The sequence below is a fragment of the Penaeus vannamei genome, chromosome 12 (assembly GCF_042767895.1).
Source record: "Penaeus vannamei isolate JL-2024 chromosome 12, ASM4276789v1, whole genome shotgun sequence".
In the NCBI taxonomy this organism is placed as follows: Eukaryota; Metazoa; Arthropoda; class Malacostraca; order Decapoda; family Penaeidae; genus Penaeus; species Penaeus vannamei.
This window is the reverse complement of record NC_091560.1, coordinates 33424655-33449654: the sequence shown is the minus strand read 5'-3', so window position 1 is coordinate 33449654 and position 25000 is coordinate 33424655. Positions and strand designations below refer to the sequence as shown.

General features: G+C 35.6%; 2 protein-coding genes across 2 annotated transcripts in view; one reads left to right on the top strand and one right to left on the bottom strand.

Moving 5' to 3' along the window:
• The window catches only part of LOC113828116 (organic solute transporter subunit alpha), a 13446-nt gene extending 2734 nt beyond the window's left edge, over positions 1-10712 (top strand). Inside the window, exons 4-9 of the mRNA XM_027381055.2 lie at positions 1-5; positions 2167-2325; positions 2790-2901; positions 4700-4825; positions 8242-8371; positions 9472-10712. The exon at positions 1-5 is cut by the window's left edge and continues 69 nt beyond it. Of these exons, the coding sequence (XP_027236856.2) occupies positions 1-5; positions 2167-2325; positions 2790-2901; positions 4700-4825; positions 8242-8371; positions 9472-9815 (876 nt within the window). The 3' untranslated portion in view covers positions 9816-10712. The remainder of the gene's footprint in view (positions 6-2166; positions 2326-2789; positions 2902-4699; positions 4826-8241; positions 8372-9471) is intronic.
• The window catches only part of LOC113828114 (organic solute transporter subunit alpha), a 19301-nt gene continuing 4523 nt past the window's right edge, over positions 10223-25000 (bottom strand). The window contains exons 3-10 of the mRNA XM_027381054.2: positions 21477-21584; positions 18748-18899; positions 17750-17823; positions 17298-17456; positions 14211-14322; positions 13633-13758; positions 13213-13342; positions 10223-12563 (exon numbers count right to left, since the gene is read on the bottom strand). Of these exons, the coding sequence (XP_027236855.2) occupies positions 12202-12563; positions 13213-13342; positions 13633-13758; positions 14211-14322; positions 17298-17456; positions 17750-17823; positions 18748-18899; positions 21477-21584 (1223 nt within the window). The 3' untranslated portion in view covers positions 10223-12201. The remainder of the gene's footprint in view (positions 12564-13212; positions 13343-13632; positions 13759-14210; positions 14323-17297; positions 17457-17749; positions 17824-18747; positions 18900-21476; positions 21585-25000) is intronic.

Below are 25000 nucleotides of genomic sequence, written 5' to 3'. Positions count from 1 at the left end.
ATCATGTAAGTAATTATCGAGTTTTTTTTGCATTATCGATATTTTTCGCATTTTCGATTTTTTTTTGCATCATCACCTGGTACGGACTCTAGAAAAAATATTTTGCTAATTTCGTTTCTATTTTTGGGGAACAATATATCTCAACTTTTTTCCAACACCAAAGTTATTAGAGAAAGATCGTTAGGAAAGACTGCATTGGTTCTCCCCTGGGAATAATAAGAGGTGCCGTTATCACATATAATAGGAAAGGGGAGGATAAAAAGAGTAAAGTTTATGTACAAGTTAACAGAATAACAATGGTAAAAGGAGAGATTTGCTGTTTAGGTATACGCAGTGCAAATAAGCAACAATGACAGATGAGGCTCAAGTTTTATGGAAAGAAAGAAAGAAAGAAAAATAAAAAAAATTGAAGAGAACTAGAAGCACTCAGAGCGCATACTTCCGTCAAGGCAATGGGATCTTTGATGCAATGAAAATATTCATACTTGGAGAATCACATTAATGATAATGATAATCATTATGGTAATAATAATAAATAAAGTGCCAAAAAGTTCAAGTTAAATCCTTTATAAGAATTTCTGGTTCGGGACCATGACCCGGATCACCACCAAAATTTCATGTCATTTAAGTCGGGCAAAACACCTCTGGGAAAAACTTTCATAAAATTCTGTTCATAACTTTCTGAGTTATCTTACAAACCAACTATCCAACGAACAAACCAATCAACGCTACCAAGGTTCATGCAGATAATACGCTGATGGAATTGAAGATCTCTTTATGACTTTTCAGGACATTTCATTTCTTTTAAAGACCTGGATCCACGTGTCGCTAATTACACACGTTCCCATAATGGGTAAACCTGCTTGCCGCGTCAGTGACCAAGATGATGATTTTTACACAGGCTCTCGGATAGATTACGCACCAGATTTTTTTTTTTTTTTTTTTCCACACGGCCCTCAAGTAAATGGTCGCGCCGATCAGCAAAGGTCAGGGTCTAATGTTTACAAATGATTTCCGATGAAGCCGCGCAGAGAGCCGCAAGTGAGTGGATCGCGACGGCGCGCCAGTTTCCGGCTGACGCCAACAGATATATGTACATTTGCGAGAACAAGGATGTGCCTTTGGGAAATGTAAGACTGTAAGACCTGCGACAGAAACACTTCCATTTTGAAGACTTTATAAGGCCTTACATTAAAAAAATGATATTAAAATAAAAACATTTTAAGACTTTTTTTTTTAGGATTAACGGTAACCCTAGCTACCAAAAACATAACCACCTTTGCGAAGGTAAAAAATACATACACAAACACACACAATCCTATACACATATATGTATGAACTATTTCCAAAGAAATTTGAAATTCAATTACTGCACCCAAAGACAAGTAATGAAGCCTTTGACAACCGATCTGAAACTTACTTTTACCCGGAAATCGCAAGGGATTTTTTTTTTTTTTTTTTTTTTTTTTTTTTTACTCATACTGGATATTTTTCTGCGGTTATATTCATGGAAATGAAAAATAATATGCTATGTGTTAAACAAAATCGATTTCATATGATGTTTATATGATATATATTGTTTATGTGATATAAACAGTTTATATATATGATATACTGTTTATGTGGTGTGTGATATAGTTGTTAATATTTCAATTATTATTCTTTGTAGATGCCTTGTGTTTCCTATCATCATGGAAATCGCATTATCGTATTTAGACAATGAACTCGAATCATGAAGCAACATAAGCTCTTATCAAACATCACTTCAGCGGGATTAGTGTAGGTATTGTTCCTATCTATTAATCGGAAACCTTGCATGGGACTGAAGTAAAAATTGAATCGGAAAAAGGTAGATTGTCAGTTCATTCATATCTGATATTGCGTTTCGATGAAAGACTTATTTTCAATTTCTGTCCAATCGTTGCGAAATGGGCGTAAAAAGTGTGTGTATGTATGCTTTTTGTGTACGTGTCTGCGTGTGCCTACGTGTGTGTATGTGTACGTGTTGTCTGCGTGTGTGTACGAGTTTGTGTACGTGTATGTGTACGCGTCTGCGTGTGTGCTTGTGCTTGTGTTGGTGTATGTGTGTATGTGTGTCTGCATGCATGTATCTCTGTGTAAGACAATTGCCAGATAATTCAGCACCCCCCCCCTCCCTTCTCACAGCTACATGTCAATCGGCATCAGTCACTTCGGCGACCTGACCGTGCTCATGTTTGGGAGTGAGGAGGTGATGCTTGCAAAGACAGAAGGCAGCAAACTCAACTTGCAAGTCGGGCCTACCTGCTGCTGTTGCAAATGCCTCCCTTCGCCCGATGTGTCGAAGTAAGTGGCTTTCGGAGGCTTAAGTTTCAACAGAATGCGATGACTCTCTATGAATTTTTGTTCTTTGACTTGGTAATATAGATTCCGAATGTTTATTATGATAATTACTGATGACCTTATGTTTTCTTTCTTTCTCTTTTTTGTCTTTTACGAAATGATGTTAAATTGAATTATAATCGACGCATATACGAAACAACGTTAAAACAGAAGGATAGAAAAGAAATATAACCCACATTCTTTCCCTCTTTATCATCTTCCTTTCATTCCGCAAATTTTCCACATCATTTCCCACTCTCAATCTAAATATTTGCCTGATTTTCCGGGTTTTAGGCTTGATATTCGACTCATTTCCCGCTCACTTTCAGGCTTAATATTCGCCTGAATTTCCGGCTTTCAGGCATAATATTCCGATATTCCGCTCACTTTCAGGCTTAATATTCGATTAATTTCCCTCTCACTTTCAGGTTTAATATTCGCCTGGTGTTGTGGCTGTGCGACCAGATGCCCTTCACTCAAGCTGCTTACTACCTCGCGCTCCTCGTCCTCATCGCTGGCAACATGGCGACGCTGGGAGATGTGAGACAACTTTGGTTTGGAGCCGCGTCGGAAAAAAAGAGAAAAAGAAGGAAGCCGCGCATACACACACACACACACACACACACACACACACACACACACACACACACACACACACACACATATATATATATATATATATATATATATATATATATATATATATATATATATATATATATACGCATACTGTATATATATATATATATATATATATATATATATATATATATATATATATATATACGCATACTGTATATATATATATATATATATATATATATATATATATATATATATATATATATATATATATATATATATACGCATACTGTATATATATATATATATATATATATATATATATATATATATATATATATATATATATGAATGTATATGTATGTATATGTATGTATATATATGTATATATGTATGCATATGTATATGTATATATATATATATATATATATATATATATATATATATATATATATATACTGTATATATATACCATATATATATAATGTATATATATATATATATATATATATATATATATATATAGATATATATATAAATATATATATATATATATATATATATATATATATATATATATATATATTTATATATATTTACACATACATACCCACACACACACTCATATATAAGCGTGTGTATGCATGTCATATAACACTAATCAATAAAAAAGCGTACATTTTTCCTCATCATTAAGGGCAGGCCAAAAAGGATAATTTATTTTACTCAATAACCCCCCCCCCACACACACACACCAAGTATACACACTTCTCTCAAGTTCTTTGTTAAGTATCAATTATCCTCTATGGCTCCTCGTATATAATTGCATTAAGAAAAAAAAAAAAAAAAAGGATATCAAATAATGAGTTTTATCCTAACTTTAACAGCTGGTAAATTTACAATATAAATTAATCCGGTTCATGTTTTATTGTGCTACTTACAGTTATGTGTGAAATAATTCCCACTGCTCTATGATGGCAGTGATGATAGGCTAACATTTCTCTCTCTCTCTCTCTCTATTTCTCTGTCTGTCTGTCTGTCTGTCTGTCTGTCTCTGTCTCTGTCTCTGTCTCTGTCTCTGTCTCTGTCTCTGTCTCTCTCTCTCTCTCTCTCTCTCTCTCTCTCTCTCTCTCTCTCTCTCTCTCTCTCTCTCTCTCTCTCTCTCTCTATATATATATATATATATATATATATATATATATATATATATATACACATATATAAGGAAACATTCACAATAAGAAATGAAATTAAATGGGAACGATTCGAACTGGTCAAGAGTTCCTCATCACACTGACAAATAACCGAAATGCAGTTTTATTACGGTTATCTATTCGTCTGATTATCATTATCATTAATATTGTTATTATTTATTTTATCTTTATTATTATCATCATTACCATTATTGTCACTATCATGATAATACTAATAGTAATGTTAATAGTAATAATAACAATAATGATAATAGTAATAATAACAATAATGCTAATAGCAATAATAACAATAATGATAATAGTAATAATAACAATAATGATTATAGTAATAATAACAGTTATGATAATAATAACAGTAATGATAATAATAACAATATTCATTATCATTACTAATACTTACCAGCATTACCATTATTACCACATTCTGAAAACTTCCATCACTTAACCTTTCTCCATCCTCCATCCTCCATAGACATAAAATAATCATACAAACCAATGCACTCAAAATCAAAACAAAAATAACTTCCCCTTTAATTTTTCAGGTCGATCCAAATGGCGTTTTTCTGTGGCTCAATCTTTTCAATTTTGCTTCCTTTATGGGCGGGTTGTACGGTCTGCAGATCTTGCTCTATTTCTCCAAAGGACATCTAGAATTCTACAACTATAAGGTAATGCGGTGTATGGGTGGTATAAGGGTGGTATAAGGGTGGTATAAGTGTTTTGGAGAGTCAGGTGTCTTATGGTGTGTGTTTGTGGGAGTGGGCGAGTTTGTATGTTTGTGTTTGTGCTTGTTTTTATTAGTGTTTGTGTTTGTCCTTGTTGTTATTTGTGTTTGTGGGAGCGGGCGTGTTTGTTTGTTTGTGTCTTTGCTTGTCTTTATTTGTGTTTGTGTGTGTGTTTGCGTCTGTGCCTAAACATGTGTATATATTTTTGTTTGTTTGTATAAGTATTCATGTTTGCGTGTACATGTATGCGTGTTAATGTGTTCGTCTGTCTCTGTGTGTTTACATATGTGTCCACGGGGTTAACTGCTATTTATGCTTCAAAGATCTGCAAAAATTACTGAAAAAGTCCTCTTCAGTTGACTTTCTCTGTCTGGTGAATATTTCATTGTCAACGTCTTCAGTTCTCTATTAATAGTTAACATTAAGTGAGATTAAAAAGACATTTCAACATTTCTAGAGCAAAATCAAAGCAAAATGAAAAATGTTATTTTGATAAACAGATGATGTGGGTGAAGAGTTAAGACATATTGATTGAAGCGGCATTACTCTAAATGATTACAGATATTTACATATTAATCTGGTTGAAAGTAAGGGTCGATCATATGGTTCGCTCCATTACGTAATTAATTCACATACCTCGTTCTACACAAATTATAATTATGTTTCCAAGGGTTAGACTAATCTTCATTCTGAATTTCTTTCCGTTACTCTACAAAAATAAACTTATAAACAGAGCAGTTCAACCATGTTTGTATTAATTGATTTATCTATTAGTATTGCAGTGTCGTTATCAATTTATATTATCATTATTAACTGATATTATTCACGTGTTATGAATATTTCACTCCTTTATTATCTTACTATTAACACAAGTTTACATTTTTTTCTTTGTTGCAAGAGATATAAGACTTAATTTTAGACATTTCAGGGGCGGCGATCTCGAATATCACATTTATTTCCTCTCATTGGCTCTAGTTCTCTTGCAACTGAAACTCAAATTTTCAGGGAAAAAGTAAAGCAGTACTGTATATGTCATATGTATCAATATAAAAAAAACGAAAAAGAGTGAGTAGAAACTAATCATTTAGATACTAGATGGAAAAAAAAACTAAAGAATGCTTGAAGAAACACAAGAAAAAAATCTATCATGTCAGTTTACATGATTTTTATGGCCAAAAGTCAAAACTTAAGCAGAAGTCACCGACAAGTCAGCAGTAGTCAACAGTCATATCCTTGTCCCAACAATCTCTTTCTTCGTTGATTTGGGTGTCTTGATGAAAACATTTAACCTGCTATTCGCTCTCACCCTCAAGGTTTTCCGAAAACTGGCCTAGATGACTGTAAATGTAGTAGACTTTGATGCGCATATTTGTTCATAAGCCCTGGAGGCCATATTTTGGACAGTTCTTTGTAATTACTAGATTTGAGATTTCCATGGAAGTTCTCAACCAAAACCCCGTAAAGAAGCCCATGCGTAGGATTCATCTGATATCATGACTATAATGAAGTTGGGATCCTTTCAATTTCTTACCACCTTTCAATTTCTTATCACTCAAACTAGGAAATGTGTTGCATATGTATTTCAAGCAAACATCCTTATTCAGAGGCGGGGCTTCCATGGTGGCACGGGGGGAACCCACCCCAACAATCTGATTGGCCACCCCGTGTACCCCCCAATGGTCATTGACTTCGTAATTGCCCCCTGTATATATAGTGTGGCGGCCTCCCAGATTTATTGTTGTTACCCCCTGCGCCCCCACCAGAAAATCCTTTAGACCCGCTCCCGTCCTTATTGAATAATCCATGTTTGATATGCGAAGGTGGAAAGGTGAAAAGGGAATTTCACATAATATGAGAGGTTCAGAAATAACATTTTTCTCTCTCTCATTCAGTGAAATTCTTAAAGACCAGTCAGTTTTTACCGAATGTTGAGATTTAGCACAGCTCCAGAAACAAAGAAAGTAGCCCTAGAAGAATATTGACCTTTTGAAATTACAACAGAGAACCCAGTTGTTTAATTTTATAGTGGGATCATAATGTTATTTAACCGCTTATGAATGGGCTAATGGCATATTCATTGGTGTTATGTTGTAAAACACATTTCAAGCTCCGTTTTGAGCTATCGATGAAAAGTCGCTAATTGTCAGGCAAATAATCATTAAGGCCCAACACTGCTAATAGGCCTGAAACATGGTGACACAATTTTCATCGTAAAAGAAAGGTACAAACTCGGCAGATCTTCGATAAAAGAAATGTTTGTCCCACTTTTCAACATTCTCTTTTCTTTTAGCATTGAGGCTAAACGTACAGACGATTCTTTGAGGAGGTGCAAATCTATTACCAAATCGATCAATTCTGCCTGAAAGAACGCAGAGGCGATTGTTTCTGAGCAAAAATCAGGATCGGTGCTCAAGGCCTTGCAGTCGCTTTGGCACTGTCATACAGTGTTGTTTACATTCATATCTCTAGGAGTATTTATAGGCGCATATTGGAGATTCAGTGGTCTGGACACTTTATAACGCCGATGTCTTCCAAATCAAGTAACGAAGAGAAAACAGGAACGTGTAAAGCCTCACTGTGTGGTGCTGGCCGACGAGCAGAAGAACGATCACGGTATTCAATGAACTTTCCTTTGGTCTTCGAGGCTCCAACAGCATTAGTGAGACAAAAGTAACAGTCATACACATGGTTCCGTGGTTCTCACTACACCCCATGTGGATCCCACATATCAACGAAGCTCTTCCTTTCGTTCGTTGATGAAGATAATTTCCAGTTATTGCAGATGATGCGAAGTGTTTAGTATTTATCTTGATCAACCTTTCCCTCAAAATATGCGTGGTTATCTTGTTTTACAATACTGCTGACTTGCTTTCGATTGTTAATCAATTTCGCAAACGAAATAAAAAAAATATCTGGAGAGTTTTTGTGCAGGTTCTTCTTGGGGCAATGACTCTAGGCAAAAAGCAAATTATTATTATTTTTTTGCTTAGCTTTAAAAAGAAAGCAAGGAAGAATAAGCAAATACATATAAACCAACGATGTGTATTAGTTCAGTTCGATAAGAGGCCATTCATAAAGAATTATGACAACGAAATTTTAAGAAAAGAAATATCATAACAACAAACAAACATACAAACCAAAAACACGACAGGCTCCAAAAGGGAAATCACATGAATGGAAACCTTCAGTGCAGACAATGTACGATAGTAGAGTCTTAATTGGAAATACATAAAAGACCTGTAAAACCTATTCATTCAAATGCTATTCATCCACTCAAATTATCCTTAATTCTTCACTTCCTTAATAATTTATCAACATTCCATCCCATATTCAACTCCCTTATTCTTTTATCCTTCCAGGGAAAGTCTACCTCGGTGAAAATCCTCATCTTGATAACAAACCTGCAGAGTTTTATCTTCGACATCATGGGAAACTACAATGCTTTTCCTTGCGTTGCCCCGTACCTCTCCCCTGCGGTCTATAAGATAAGTAAGGACCAGAGTGACTGCGTGTTAAGAGAGAGTGAGGGAGGGAAGGGGAAAAGGGGAAGGGGGGAAGGAGGGAAGGGGGGAAGGAGGGAGGGAGGGAAGGGGGGAAGGAGGGAGGGAGGGGGGGAGGGAGGGAGGGAGGGAGGGAGGGGGGGTAGGAGGGAAGGAGGGTAGGGGGGAAGGAGGGAGGGAGGGAAATGGGGAAGGAGGGAGGGAGGGAAGGGGGGAGGGAGAGATTTAAGATTTGAGATTTAAGATTTAGTTTTAATTCCATTTGTTACAATGGATATTCTTTGCTGTGACATACTGTCTGTTTTATTTTGCCCAAATCTCCCCTTGTGTGCAGAGTGGCCGGGGTTACCACTCACTGGCCGGGCGTGGGATTAAACGCAGGTCCGCGAGATTGCTAGACCAGCACCTTACCGCTGCGCCAGCACAGAGGGAGGTGGACAGAGGGGGAAGGAGGGAGGGAAGGAGGGAAGGTAAGGGAAGGAGGGAAGGTAAGGGAAGGAAAGGGAAGGAAAGGGAAGGAAAGGGAAGGAAGGATGGATGGATGGATGGATGGATGGATGGATGAAGAGAAAGAGAAAGAGAAAATTAGAGACGGAAGTGTAAAGAAAGACCTAAATTCATGTACTAATCAGTCAATAACGTGCTTAGTGTGTGTTAAACAGACATTTTGATCCAGCCTAGGGGTTACTAATAAACAAGGTAATACACAGAAAATAGAAATAATTTAGGGAGAAATATTGCACCAATCTCGACCTCATTGATCATAACACTGAGAAGAAATAGACTGAAAAGTTTTGTCTTTTCCTATCTACAGTTCCCCCTTTTCATTCTTTTTTATTTCTTCTTCACTTTGATTTCTTTAGCAAATGTAGGTCATAAAAAAGCTTCCTAGTGTACTAAGATTATCTCGAAATGCCGTTAATAAAACAGAGAAGAAAAGAAAGGCAGAAAAAAATGTTTGCCTCACAGATTGTACATATATTTCTAACCTTTAATAACTCAAAATACTTTCACCATTTATCCATTTTTCAAAAAAATATTGATCAACATAACCACAGAATCTCCCTCTCTTCTCCCCTTCCTCCCCAGCCATCGTGAACTCCCTCTACATCTTCGAAATGATGGTACTCGGGAGCTACACGTACTGGCAATACCACAGCCACGAATTCCTCAAGCCCAACCCGGCGGACGTCGAGGACCTGCACAAAGCCGAGGGAGACACCGTCAGCGTCACCACATCCATCACCATCGTCGGGGATGCTGAAGGAGGGACGTCGCGCCAGGAGACCTCCCAGATCACGGTGACGCCACAGATAGAGAGGTCGGAAGGGATGTCCACAGAAAACCCATTAGTCGACGAGATGCAAAGGGGACAGTATGGGGCTGTTGAGGCCATTACGGAGCAACCCAGGGCTTTTAATGGTGTTCCGTAGGTCTGCCTTATAGTGTGCCGTTATTAGAGGCTTTTAGAGAAGGAGGATTCAGAGAACTGCTTCAAAATATACGGAGCACACAAAACTATATAGATTTTCTCATACGATTATTGTTATTATACTCATTATTATTATTATTATCGTCATTATTGGTATTATTGATATCAATATTACAACTACTGCCACTTCTACTGCTACTACGACTATTATTACCATTTTTCTTTATTATTATTATTTTCAGCTTTGCTATTATTATTATTATCATTATTATCATCATTATTTTCATTATCAATATCAGCGTTATTTCCATTATCATGATTATTATTTTAAAGATATCAATAAGAATAATGACAATGATGAAAAATGATAATTATCATAATTGCCTCCGTCAAGGAGATTATGTTTTTGGTCACGTTGTGTAGTTTGTTAGTTTGTTAGCAGAATAACTCAAAGATTTGTAAACAGATGTTTATAAATTTTTACTTGAGGTGTTTCTTTGCTTAACTTAGATGTCCCTCAATTTTGGTGTCGATCCGGGTATTGTTTGTTCGTTTGTAAGCAGGATAACTCAAAAAGTTTTATGAATTTTTTACCAGAGGTGTGTCTTGGCCCAACTTAGATGCCATAAGTAGTGATCCGGATCATAATGCGGATCCAGGATTTTTCTTATTGCATCAATAACCCTATTGCTTGGCGGAGGTATGCGCTCTTTGAGTACTTCAAGTTATTACTATTATTATCATCATTAGCAGCAGACATACCATTCAAGGAAAAGCTTTTCCATCTGTAGAGTTATCGATTTTTAGTTTGACAGACGATAACAAAGGAAACTGAAATCATGTAACAAATTCATATATTGAATAAAGAGTTCTTTATTAGGATCTAAGAAATACATAATTCCTATTTTCATCCAACCTTTCTAATGCAACGTCACCGTTTTCTTCCCCATCTCACGTGCTTTACTTAAGAAAAGTGAAGGGGGACTAAATAATACCGAAACTAATTTATGATTTTTTTTTATGAAGATAAATATTGGTCGGGGATCATGTCATGTATGAATATACACACACACGAACGAATGCCCATCTATATCTGTATATATCAGGGATAAATATCTCATGGATGTACAAGAAACTATCCTTGAACCCACACTCGGACATTTTTTAGCAACCACTAAAGAATATCAAGAGACATTACAACTGATCCAGACCCACGCTTTGTGGTCCAAGGTATGACTCAAGCCCACCAGAGCAAAACTGACCGCTCCATTGATAGAGGTCAGAACGGAACCAGGTCAGCCTTGGCTCTGTGAAGACGTCCCGCAGGGTGAACTTCACTCCCCGCACCATTTCGCAAGGAAGAACTTGTCCTGAACACTTTCCCTAGCAGCTGTGCTCATCCCCCACCACATCATTGTACCTCCTTTGTACCTTTACGATACCCTAGAGCTTCTTTATACATCATTATATCCTGTTTATATATCTATATAAATGCATGCGTAGATGTTCACAATTACATACACGCATATTTATAAACTTTTCTTCATTCTGCGGAAGAGAGTGCGGGGACTATACTGAAATTATGCCAGGAGTAATATTCTTTATTGTGTTTATTAGAGTTTCATTATGTATTACCTTATTTTTGTTATTAGAGGATAAAGATAATAAGGTAACACAAGGCATCATATCAAAGACTGCCACAATTTGCACTGATGTTTATTTATGAGCCAAGGTTTAGAAAACTCATTTAATGTAAAATCTTAGAGGCAATACACAATTCTTCCACATCATATATGGCAACTGCTATAGTATAATATCATAGTTTTCTTTCTGAAATTTGATTTCAGTCAGTTTTAGAAAATTATGTTACATAGATGAAGTTTGATTCATCTTTATGCGAATGATACGGTGTGTAAATGGCCGACTGTGAGCACTGATAACAAGTCAACCATACGTTGAAATAGACACTAACAATGTTATTTCTTGTTTATACTCGCTATGTTCCACATTATTCTCTTCATTGGTAATATATAGAAATGAAAATATATTATGGCAGTTGAAGTTTCTTGCCATTGGCATTTCGCACATACCATGCTAGGCAAGAAGGCAGTGGCCAGGTACTTTGTACTTTTTGTACTGGATTCATTATTCAGTACATGTGTGAATACGCAAGCTCATTTACAATCTATCGAATAACTTCTCTTGTACTTTTTAAAAATGACACCCGAATCAGACGTTTTCGTCGTGAAAGCGACAGATAAAAAAATCTGTCAAACATCCACGAACGATTTCAACGTCTATTTTTTTTTCTAATTATGCGAAGCGTATTGACAACTACAACTGGCCAGAAGCAGAGTTTTGATATTTTTTAAAAATTCAATCAACATTTAGACCAAATTTTCTCTTATTTTATGACTATACTCGATCGTTGACTTCCTGGGCTGCTCTGCCACACACGTGCTACTTCGAGTGTGCGTCTGAGGCAACACAATAGCCGACAAATCGACGTAAGCCGAGTGGTCCTCGTGAGGTCCTTGAAGGTCCCTCGGAGGTCCTCCTCCGACAGCAGGACCTTCAGCCTGAAGCGACTTCGAGATGGTGGTGATGCCGACCTCCTTCGGGGAGTCTCTCGCGTGCAGGTGTCTCGGTTCCTTCGGGTTGGCGGTCATGAAAGCTACGTCGTGGAACTGCCAATAGGTGTATGGCCCGAGGATCATCATCTCGATCAGGTATATGCAGTTTTCGACGGCTGGGGGGGAGGGGGGCAAGATGCCGGTTAGTGAATTTAGGTTCTGATTTATTATAAATAGAAATTCACATGCAGTATAAGCAATCTATCTATTTAATTATATCAGTATCTATCCATCTCTCTATCTTCATCTCTTTACCTATCAATCTCTTTTGCTGTATCTATCTCTCTATGTACATTACGAAAAAAAAAAAAAAAATTCGTGATCTAGAAATAGACTCGTTTCTGGTTAATCTACGTTAGCATGAACCAATTGAAATGACGTGCATTAAAAGAGACAAAGGGTCACCTAGAAATGATTAATCGTGGAACTACAAACTCGTTTATTTCCAGTCTACGTTCGTTTGGAACACAAAAAAGAACATTTAAACTGAGAGAACTTGTGTAAATATAGCTAAATGAAATGCAAATGACTCATTTGCGTATATAAATTAATTCATAAATATGCATAATTGCATACACACATATTTATAAACTTTTCTTCATTTACGTTCAGTATATTCTACCTAAGGAAGAGCGTCCAAACCCCAATCCAATTTCACTATGTTTATCTAAGACAACTATTCATCTGCGACATACTATCCAGAAAAAAACGATCACCAAGACATTATCTTTCTTGGTTAAAAACAAAAACAAATCCCGGACTTACTTTGCTTGTAGACGCGCGGGGAAATGTAAGGGCTAATGCAAGGGAAGGCGTTGTAGGTCGCCATGATGTCGAAGACAAAGCCCTGCAACTTAGTGACAAGGACGAGAGTCTTCATCGAAAACGACTTTCGCTGCCAATGAGAGAGAGAGAGTGAGTGCGGGCGTTTAACATGGTAACCTTAGAGTTTTTCCTGTGGTTTGTTTAAATAAGCGTCTGTTCAAAGAAAGATATCCCTTTGGGGTGAATAAAGATTTTGAAAAACGACAAAAACATCTAAAAACATCAGTTTTTTGAATGAATAAAAAAAAAAGAAAAAAAATCAAACAAAAACAATCATCAGACCATTAAAGTAACCGATTAAACAATATAAATAACCACGAAAACAAACATACAAACAAGCGAAAACAAAATAAGACTTACCTTGTAGTTATAATCCTCCAGAGGTACCGTTCCTGCTTCTGCCATGATCTGGAGGGCATAAACACCACAGATAAACGAGGTGAAGTTAAGGGTGTTTAGCCACAGGTAGTTTTCGTTCGGATCGACCTGTTGCGAAGAAGAGGAAAAGAGCATTAGGGTTGTTAGGTTTTATAGTATTAATATCAATATCGTTTATGAGCCTTGTGGTATGTTGAAATATTAGACTGGATGAAAGGCGCTATTATTGCATATTTGGTAAACAAATGGAGAGAGAGAGAGAGAGAGAAAGAGATTGAGAGAGAGAGAGAGAGAAAGAGAGAAAGAGAAAGAGAAAGAGAGAAAGAGAAAGAGAAAGAGAAAGAGAGAGAGAAAGAGAAAGAGAGAAAGAGAAAGAGAAAGAGAGAGAAAGAGAAAGAGAAAGAGAAAAAGAGAAAGAGAGAGGGAGACCAGAGAAAGAGAAAGAGAAAGAGAGAGAGAGGGAGACCAGAGAAAACAAATAAAGCAAAACGACACAGAAAGAACAAGAAAAGCACACGAGAACCAGCCGCAGATCGCAAGAGTAAACATTCTCAACTCACAGTGCCATCGGACTCGCTCTCAGCCACGGACCACAGGAGAGTCATGATGAAGTAGATGGCCTGTGTGTAGGGCATCTGCCACAACAACCAGCGGACGATGCGGATACGGGTCCTGGAAGGTTAAGGAATCGCTTGAACTGGTGAGATTTGTTATGATTTAACGTAGATATTTATTTTAAATCAACTATGAGATTTGTTATGATTTAACGTAGATATTTATTTTAAATCAACTATGAGATTTGTTATGATTTAACGTAGATATTTATTTTAATTCAACTATGAGATTTGTTATGATTTAACGTAGATATGTATTTTAAATCAACTATGAGATTTGTTATGATTTAACGTAGATATTTATTTTAAATCAACTATGAGAGGTGTTATGATTTAACGTAGATATTTATTTTAAATCAACTATGAGAGTTGTTATGATTTAACGTAGATATTTATTTTAAATCAACTATGAGATTTGTTATGATTTAACGTAGATATTTATTTTAAATCAACTATGAGATTTGTTATGATTTAACGTAGATATTTATGTTAAATCAACTATGAGATTTGTTATGATTTAACGTAGATATTTATTTTAAATCAACTATGAGATTTGTTATGATTGAACGTAGATATTTATTTTAAATCAACTATGAGAGGTGTTATGATTTAACGTAGATATTTATTTTAAATCAACTATGAGAGTTGTTATGATTTAACGTAGATATTTATTTTAAATCAACATGAGATTTGTTATGATTTAACGTAGATATTTATTTTAAATTAACTATGAGAGTTGTTATGATTTAACGTAGATATTTATTTTAAATCAACTATGAGAGTTGTTATGATTTAACGTAGATATTTATTTTAAATCAACTATGAGATTTGTTATGATTTAACGTAGATATTTAATTTAAATCAACCATGAGATTTGTTATGATTTAACGTAGATATTTATTTTAATTCAACTATGAGAGTTGTTATGATTTAACGTAGATATTTATTTTAAATCAACTATGAGATTTGTTATGATTTAACGTAGATATTTATTTTAAATCAACTATGAGATTTGTTATGATTTAACGTAGATATTTATTTTAATTCAACTATGAGATTTGTTATGATTTAACGTAGATATTTATTTTAAATCAACTATGAGATTTGTTATGATTTAACGTAGATATTTATTTTAAATCAACTATGAGAGTTGTTATGATTTAACGTAGATATTTATTTTAAATCAACTATGAGAGTTGTTATGATTTAACGTAGATATTTAATTTAAATCAACCATGAGATTTGTTATGATTTAACGTAGATATTTATTTTAAATCAACTATGAGATTTGTTATGATTTAACGTAGATATTTATTTTAAATCAACTATGAGATTTGTTATGATTTAACGTAGATATTTATTTTAAATCAACTATGAGATTTGTTATGATTTAACGTAGATATTTATTTTAAATCAACTATGAGATTTGTTATGATTTAACGTAGATATTTATTTTAAATCAACTATGAGATTTGTTATGATTTAACGTAGATATTTATTTTAAATCAACTATGAGATTTGTTATGATTTAACGTAGATATTTATTTTAAATCAACTATGAGATTTGTTATGATTTAACGTAGATATTTATTTTAAATCAACTATGAGATTTGTTATGATTTAACGTAGATATTTATTTTAAATCAACTATGAGATTTGTTATGATTTAACGTAGATATTTATTTTAAATCAACTATGAGATTTGTTATGATTTAACGTAGATATTTATTTTAAATCAACTATGAGATTTGTTATGATTTAACGTAGATATTTATTTTAAATCAACTATGAGATTTGTTATGATTTAACGTAGATATTTATTTTAAATTAACTATGAGATTTGTTATGATTTAACGTAGATATTTATTTTAAATCAACTATGAGAGTTGTTATGATTTAACTTCGAGATTTATTACTAATCAACTATGAGATTTATCTTAATTTAACTATGAGGTAAATTATAATTTCCCTGAGAGACATCATATTTCAACTAAGATATTTATTGATTAATCTAACGAAATAACAGATTTATGATGATTTAACTAAAAGATTTAAAATAATGTAAGAAATTTAACATAACCTAACTAATTTGGAGTTTTTAACAATGAGATTTATTAAGATTTAACGAAATAAGATTTTTTTTTATGATAATCTAAGATATTTATTCTGGTAATCTAATTAACATTTATTATAATTTAAGTAATTATGAGATTTAATATGGTAATTTAACTAAGATATTTTTAATGATTTAACATATAAAGAGATTCATTATGAGAACTTACGTGACAAAGATTTAATATGGTAATTTAATATATTAAGATATTTATGATCATTTAACTGATTAAGATATTCAACATTTTTGAACTGATTAAGAAATCTATTATGATAATCTAAAATATTTATCATGATTTAACTAATTAAGCGGTTTATTGTGAATCTGTGACAAAAAGATTTATTAGGATAATTTAACATATTAAGAAATTTGTAATCATATAACTGATTGAGTAATTTATCATGATTGAAAATTAAGAGATTTATATTATGGTGTTGAGGAAAAATATAACAATAAGTGATTTGAAACTAGACGAAAAATATGAGGACGAGAGCCAGTAAGGACAACTGTCAGCACAACAATCTTCTTGTAGGTCTTAAAATAGCGAGTTTTGTGTTTTCATTTTTCTCACTTTCCACATCTTGCTTTGCTTTTTCTTAATGTCTCTCTCTTTCTCTCTCTCTTACTTGTTAACGGGAAAACAAGTCATCAACAATCTTTCTTGTTAACGTGAAATAACAATCAGCGTCATAATAGTACTCGTTTACTCATACTTTACTAAGAGTCAAAACAATCACACTTACCAACAATCACGACATTCTCCAACAACCAAACTTACCACCAATCACAGTGCAATCACCAACGCAATCATCCTTATCAACGAAAAAAAAAGTCACCAACAATCATACTTCTCAACAGTCATTGCAACGAACAGCAATCACACCAAAGGGAAACAACGCAATCACCAACCACAATCTTACTTGTTCACGGGGGGCGAAGGGAGGCACCGCATACAGCAACACCAAGGTCCAACTTGAAGGTTCAGTGGCCTGCCCTCGAGGTAAGCCAGCATTGCCTTCTCACTTCCGAACATGCCTGTGGTCAGGTCAGTGAAGTGGCTGATTCCTATGGACATGTACCTGTGTGTTAATGGGTTGTGAGTTGGGTGTGTGAATGGGGTGTGAGTTGGGATTGTAAGCGGGTTGTTAATGGGTTAAGATTTTTGGGGTAAATTTTTGAGATTCTGATATGTGTATTTTATTTTTTTTATTTTTAGAGTATTATTATTATTTTATTTTTTCACTTTCCATCTCTCTCTCTCTCTCTCTCTCTCTCTCTCTCTCTCTCTCTCTCTCTCTCTCTCTCTCTCTCTCTCTCTCTCTCTCTCTCTCTCTCTCTCTCAAACACATTAAATTCACAGATTCCTACTTACGTGACTTTTACAGCTGTGCACAGTGAGTCTGCCCTGGGTATGGCTGTGGCGATCACACTCATCATTGTCATAACCTTCAAGAAATCAACATGAATAAACGATGAGTAATTTAACAACAGCATCAGTTAATGAATGTTGGTTAACGTTAAGATTAATGAATAGCATAACACAAGTAATGATGCGTCTGATATATATATATATATATATATATATATATATATATATATATATATATATATATATATATATATATATATATATATATACACACACACACACACACACACACACACACACACACACACACACACACACACACACACACATATATATATATATATATATATATATATATGGTGAATATTGATGAGTTAGTTGTGCATGGTATTAGGAAACCGTTAACTAATGAACTGGTTACAGATTAAATATATCATGAATTAAGAATGTCTTTAATATAACGAAGACTAATATCACATTTGTGAATCAAATTGATAAGATAGACACTAAAATAATCACTTCTGTAATAAAATTGTAATCACTCTAAAACAAATCGGTTAAAATCAGTATCACTTGCACCAAGAAATCATAAAAACCAGGAAAAACAGGATTAAAGTTATAATGTGCTTATTTTGCGATTGCATTTATGTAATCTGATCCTGTTATAAAGTTCTGAGTACTGAACATATTTTGTCTTAGTTTTATTGACAAGAGCGACATCATTTGATTGACTGCAAACAGCACAAGCGCCATATTGTACACTGACCTTAAAACACCCGAGTTTAGTAGTAATATATACTACTTGACAACCTAGTCCATATCGGAAACACTGATTTTGACGACGTTTTACGAACACTAATATTTCGAGTGCACAACCACGTGTCGAGAAATGCTACTAAAACACAAACAACAAACAACAAAAAAATAAACACCTCAAAGATCAAAATGATTCCAAAGAAAACTGCAAAACACGAAACAGAGAAAACGAAACCTTTGCTTACTGGGTAGACTGAAGTAATCCAGATGATATGTCTTCTGAAGACCTTGTGGCACGTGGTGTAAGTATAGTAAACTTGTTCAGCGAAAAGGCCGAATAAAGCGATGGTCAGAATCACTCCTGAGGTCAGCATCGAGACGCCAAAGTCTCCCAAAGCTGGAAATAGAAAGTTAATGAACTTATTTGAGACAGCTTTATTTTGATGGCAAAAATTAGGTAATATGTTCGTTGTCTGATGTTTCTTTATTATCCGGATATTTTCATAAGCCTTAAGTTTGTTTTTTTTATAGTAAGGAGAATAATTGGCTTAATACCGTTTCACCTTCAATTAATATTGTTAGTTATACAACAGAAATAGATGTACGAATGATGATGCTAATGATGATAGCTATAAAAGACAATGATAATAACAACAGCAACAATAATGACAATGATGATTAGAAATACGAGTGATTACAAAAATAATGATAATGATTATGGTAATAATAACAATGATAATATAATAAAGCTAATGATGCTTATAACAATGATGAAAAGGGATATGACAACAACGATAACAAGAACAACAACAATGATGATGAACAAGTAAGGAAACGAAATCGCCAACTTTCGGCCATTCTCTCCCTCAAATATTGTTATCAGCGTTACTTCCTTCTCTTATCATTCTCCGGTACAAATTGATAAGCGATGCGTCATGCTCCGTGCGGGGGAGGAGTGGGGGAGTGGGGGAGTGGGGAAGGTAGGGGAGGGGGATGCGGAGAAAGGTTAGGAGTGGAGGGGAAAGGGGGGGAGTGGGGAGAGGGAGGAGAGGAGTGGGGGAGAGAAGGGGGTGGTGTTGGGGGTAGGAGGTATGGATGTAGGGAGGAGTGAGGTTGTGGGAAAGGGAGGGGGAGGAATGGGGGAAGAAAGGAGAAGATAGGGGAGGGGGAGAGGGAGAGAGAAGAAGGATTGGGGAGGAAGTGAGGTGGAGAGGGAGGGAGATGATGCAGTGGGAGAAGAAAGGGTGGAGGCAAGGGAGAGAGGAAGGAGAAAAGGGCGAGGGCGAGAGAAGTGGGACGAGGTAAGGGAGAGGGGAATAGATAAGGGGAAAATCTAAGGGGAAGGAGGTGAGGGTGGTAGTAGGGAGGAAGGGATAGGGAGAGTAAGGAAGAGGAATCGAGAGAGAGAGAGAGAGAGGGGAGAGGGGAGAGGGGAGAAGGCAGGTGAAAGTGGAAAGGGAAGGCACGAGAGGAGAGGGGAAAAGAGGGGGGAGGAGGCGAGGGAGAAAGGAAGGGGAAAGGGAGAGTGAGAAAGTGGTGGAGAGCGAAAGAAAGTGGAGAAAAGAAGGAGGAAGAAGTGAGAAAGGAAAGGTGATAAAGCTGAGAAAATAAGGGAGAATTAGGGGGAATGGAGAAGGCGAGAAGGGAAAGGAAGGAGAGGGGGAGAGAAGTATATATTCATTTGTAGGAGAAGAAGAGAAGAAGGGAGGAGGAGAGGAGAAGAATGGGGCATGGGGTGAGGAGGCGAGGGAAAGGGGGAGGGGGGGTGAAAGCTGAGGGGAAGGGGATGGAGGTGGGGGAGAGAAGAGAGAGAAGGGGGGGGGGAGAGGTGAAAGGGAGAAGAGAGGAGTAGGGGGAAGATCCCCAGGATGTCGGAGAGGGAGAGAGGAAGGATAAGAGAAGTAAGGAGAAAAGAGGTAGGAAAGGAAGGGAAAAAGAAGGAAGAAGAAGAGAGGAACAAGAGGAAGGAAGCGAGGAGATGAAGTAGGGGAGGGAGCGAGGTGGGAGAGAAAGGAGGGGAGGCAATATATATATTTTTTCATAATCATTACTTTTATTTGATGTTATCACTGACATAAATCAGCTGCTTGAACACACCATTGTTCTGTGAAGATAGTAGGATAAAAAAAAACATGTCCCGTGGAAGAATTTCCTCTAAGAAATATGTTGTCGGCAATACAGGGTGACGGTGATAACGCCAAATAAAAATATATAGGAATGAAAATGATTTACAGCTACAGTTATTGAATGGCTGACTTCCGAACGAATAATTAGGACGGCGGCGATGATAACGACAATGAAATTTAACGGACTGTATTTATGGTCAATTTACCAGTGATAAAAAATGAGGAAACAATAAAAAGACAGTCTTGTGGAAAAAAAACATTACTATATTTTATGAATGCTTTGTAACGTATAATATACATTTTGAAATGGGTGGCTTCACGAATAAAAGTTGCAATGTAATTCGGATAATATACATATTCAGGCCATGTTCTTATTCAATATGTAATGAATATAAACTATCCAAGAAAGTAGAATAAACGATAGATTGAAAACAGAACTATTACAATTTTGTCTTTGATGTGATAAAGGAATTTATAGTAAAATTAGTACAGGTACCCAAACATCACAATTTATGACGGTAAAGGTTTAAATAATAGTATTTGTAATACACTGTAACTGCTTTTGATACTGTTGAATACAATATGGCAAAATGTCTAGTAAAAAACAATAATAGTAATAAGACTTATCTTTGAGCATATAAAATTCCAATAACACTTTTTTATTCCCTACGGCCATAACCATATAACCTGTAAATCATATAAACATAAGCATACGGATAAACAGCAATAATATCCGTTTCTATATCGATAAGGCTTCATTTCAAGAGACCAACAAAGCTCATAGATGTTGATAGCGTTTACTTAGCCAATATCCATCTACGCATAGGCTTAGGGAAACGAAAACTCACCTTCACTCGTTTCCGGAATTGTCGGTATGTAGTCGTAGTTACAAGAGACGCTGTAGCTTGTGTCATTTTGGATCGAGGTTATGTTCGGGTCTGGTGTTTCCCAGTTGTCTGGAAGTACAGAGAAATGGGGGGGGGGGTTATTTGGCTCGGGCTTTGGCTATGGCAAGGTCAGACACACGCACTTCCATGCCTACGTGCTGGTCTCAATTAGATGTGATTTAAGGCTACTAAACATACACAGCAGGCCTTGTCCCTCGTACAGACTATGTATCTAATGCATTTTGTTCTTCCGTAGTTTCGTGGAAGCATAATTACTTCTATGTATATTCTGTACTTTTCTTGTGGAATGGGTAATATGCAGTTGTATATTTACAGTGCGTTTTGCTATCAATAACACAAAAAATTAATTTCCTTCGAGTGAAACAATATCCACCTTTTTCCGATATCTGAAGTGATAACTTCGTTTATTTTCTTGCAATCATTTAATTTCTCTTTGGACGTATTTTTCATTCACGATAATCACACACTCACCAATTTTGTATTCCATTGCGAATGTCTCTCCTTTCACTTATTCCGACACACCAACGCACCAGCACCAACGGAGAAGGAAACACACGCAACAGCACACGCAATAACGCATTAGGACGTGCTGCACCTTCGCGCTAACAGCTCCTCTAGACTGTGCTTGGCGAGGGACCTACGAGACCCGCCGAGTAATCCTGCCCCATCTCCTACCCTCCCCCCCCCTCTTCCACCTCTCCCTATATTCCCTTTTCCTCGCGCAGTCTCCTTCGACCTTGCCCATAGACTTTTGGCTTCGGTTTCCACGTCGGTAATAAATTTGCTATCCTAAGTAATTTAAGTAATTTCCTTGTTTTTTTCTTAGACAAGTAGCAATGTCTATATTATCTATTTTTTATCGTAGGGTAATGAACATAAAGATACAAAATATAGTATGGAGATCAAATCTTTATCCAAAACCTGCTACCTTCCTCCAGTATACCCACCGCGGTTCCCTTTCTACTTATATCTGCCATTCATGCCCGCAGTGGCCGTGCCCTCGGGGTAGGGAAGGCAGGAAGGCACCATCCAGAGGTGGGTAGAGACTGGGGGGGGGGGGCATTGGGAGTATAGTGGGGGGGGGAGGTAGTGGGAGTGGGGTACCGACCACATTCCTCAACAGATGAATATTGTCAACATTTTCTCTCTCGTTTAAGTTTGGTGCTGGTTTATTTTGCTCAAAACAATTGGATTTTATTGCAATAAGAATTTAATTGTGATAGAAGCTTCCTTCTCCTTGATAGCTAAATTCTAACCGACCTTCGCAAGACGAGCAAGGCTACTAGAAACAGGTGGGAGTTTCCATGTCATTTCCGCGAGTTGCCGGAAAATCTTAATATTTTCGACAAACACCGTGCATGTATACAGACCTACATATAACACACACACGCACACACATACACACACAAATATACATACATACATATTTATGTATGTAAATGCATATATATGTATATATATGTATACATATATTATACACCTATAGACAATGTATGTATGTATGTATATAATAGACAAATAATATATATACATGGATAGACACACACATACATACATATACATACATATGTATATATATTATATATATACATATATATATATCTGTGTGTGTGTGTCTATGTGTATGTGTATGTGTGTGTGTGTGTATATGTGTGTGTGTGTATGTGCGCGCGTGTGATGAATACGCACACACACAATCTCTTTTTCATAACCATCAACACTTCATACAAGGCACTGTGACCAGCCAATCCCACGCGCAATCCCGTCCAATCCAATCATCCCAGTTGATATATGATTGTTGTTGGCTTTTGGGAACGCAACCCGGGTTCACCGAAAGCCGCATGGATTCAGATGTCTATTATGTGTATTAACGATATTAGGCAACTTCATTCACGCCAACAGACATATATATGTACATACATACCTACGTACACACACACAGACACACACGCAATATATATATATATATATATATATATATATATATATATATATATATATATATATATATATATATTTACATATATATACACATGTATATATGATATATACATATTATACATATATCACAATATATGTACATGTATATATAATGTATATGCATATTTATATGTATATGTATTTTTTTATCTATATATCTATACATAAATACATACATACATACATACATACATGCATATATATATATAAATATATATATATATATATATGTATATATATGAAACTATATATATATACATATGTATATATGTATATATATGTCTGTATAATATATTTCACTATTTTTTCTTCTCTACCTCTCTGCCTTCTCCCTTCTCTGTGTCCTTCTGCCTCCTTGCTTCTTTGACTTCCTCTGTATGCATCCTTTCACTCCCCTTCACTGTGACTCTTTACCCTCTCTCTCTTTGTCTACATCTTATTTTTCTCTGTATATTTCTATTATGTGTGCTTGTGTGTGTTTGTCTGTCTTTGTGTGTGTGTTTGTGTTTTTTGTTTGTTTGCGTGTGTTTTTGTTTGTGTTTGTGTGTGTGTGTGTGTGCGTGTGTTTGTGTGTGTTTATCTTTGTGTGTGTGTGCGTGTGTGTACGAATATATGACCATACATGCATCTATACACATCTGACATTTCCAGACACAATACAACAATACTATTCAAGCAAAAGTAATACTGCGCTTGGTAATAAATCAAACGATAATACGAATGACCAACAACTGACCAAAAGAGGAACTACCCGGGGTCAGAACTTGCATGTCATCAAGTTAAATGTTGCGATTAAGCAAGCTTGGCTTTCTCACTTCGGTCACTTTCATGGGACTTTCACTTCGCCTGTGCGCATACGTAAATGGATGTATACTTATATCTTTCTATCTATCTATCTATGTATATAATAATAATGATGATAATAATAGCCTAATACTACTACTGATAATAACAATGATAATAATGATAATGATGATGCTACCAATAATAATTATGATAATAATGATAATGATAATGATGATGATAGTAATAATAATAATAATAATAATAATAATAACAATGATAATAATAACGATGATGATAATGATAACTGAAAATAACAATAATATCGTAATATATATGTGTGTGTGTGTGGGTATACATATGCATATATTTACAGTATATGACTACACTCTTGCCTCTAAGCCTTATAGGGGGAGAAAAACGTGTGAACTTCCTTCATTTCTCAAATATATATATTGTGTTGATAATTTTAACACACAATCTGCCAAAGTCCACTAATGAACCACTCTCAATCACTCTATCTCGCCTCCATAATCGACTAACACACGAATATAAAGAGGAAGGAATTTATCAACAGAATCAGATGTTTCTCGCGGGGACACTAGGCCAAGGTTAGCCAGCCATCTCCTCCTACGTACGTTCACCTCAGAATTTAGTGGTTGCTCGGCTCATTAAATAAGGCGGAGGCGTCTAGACTGACT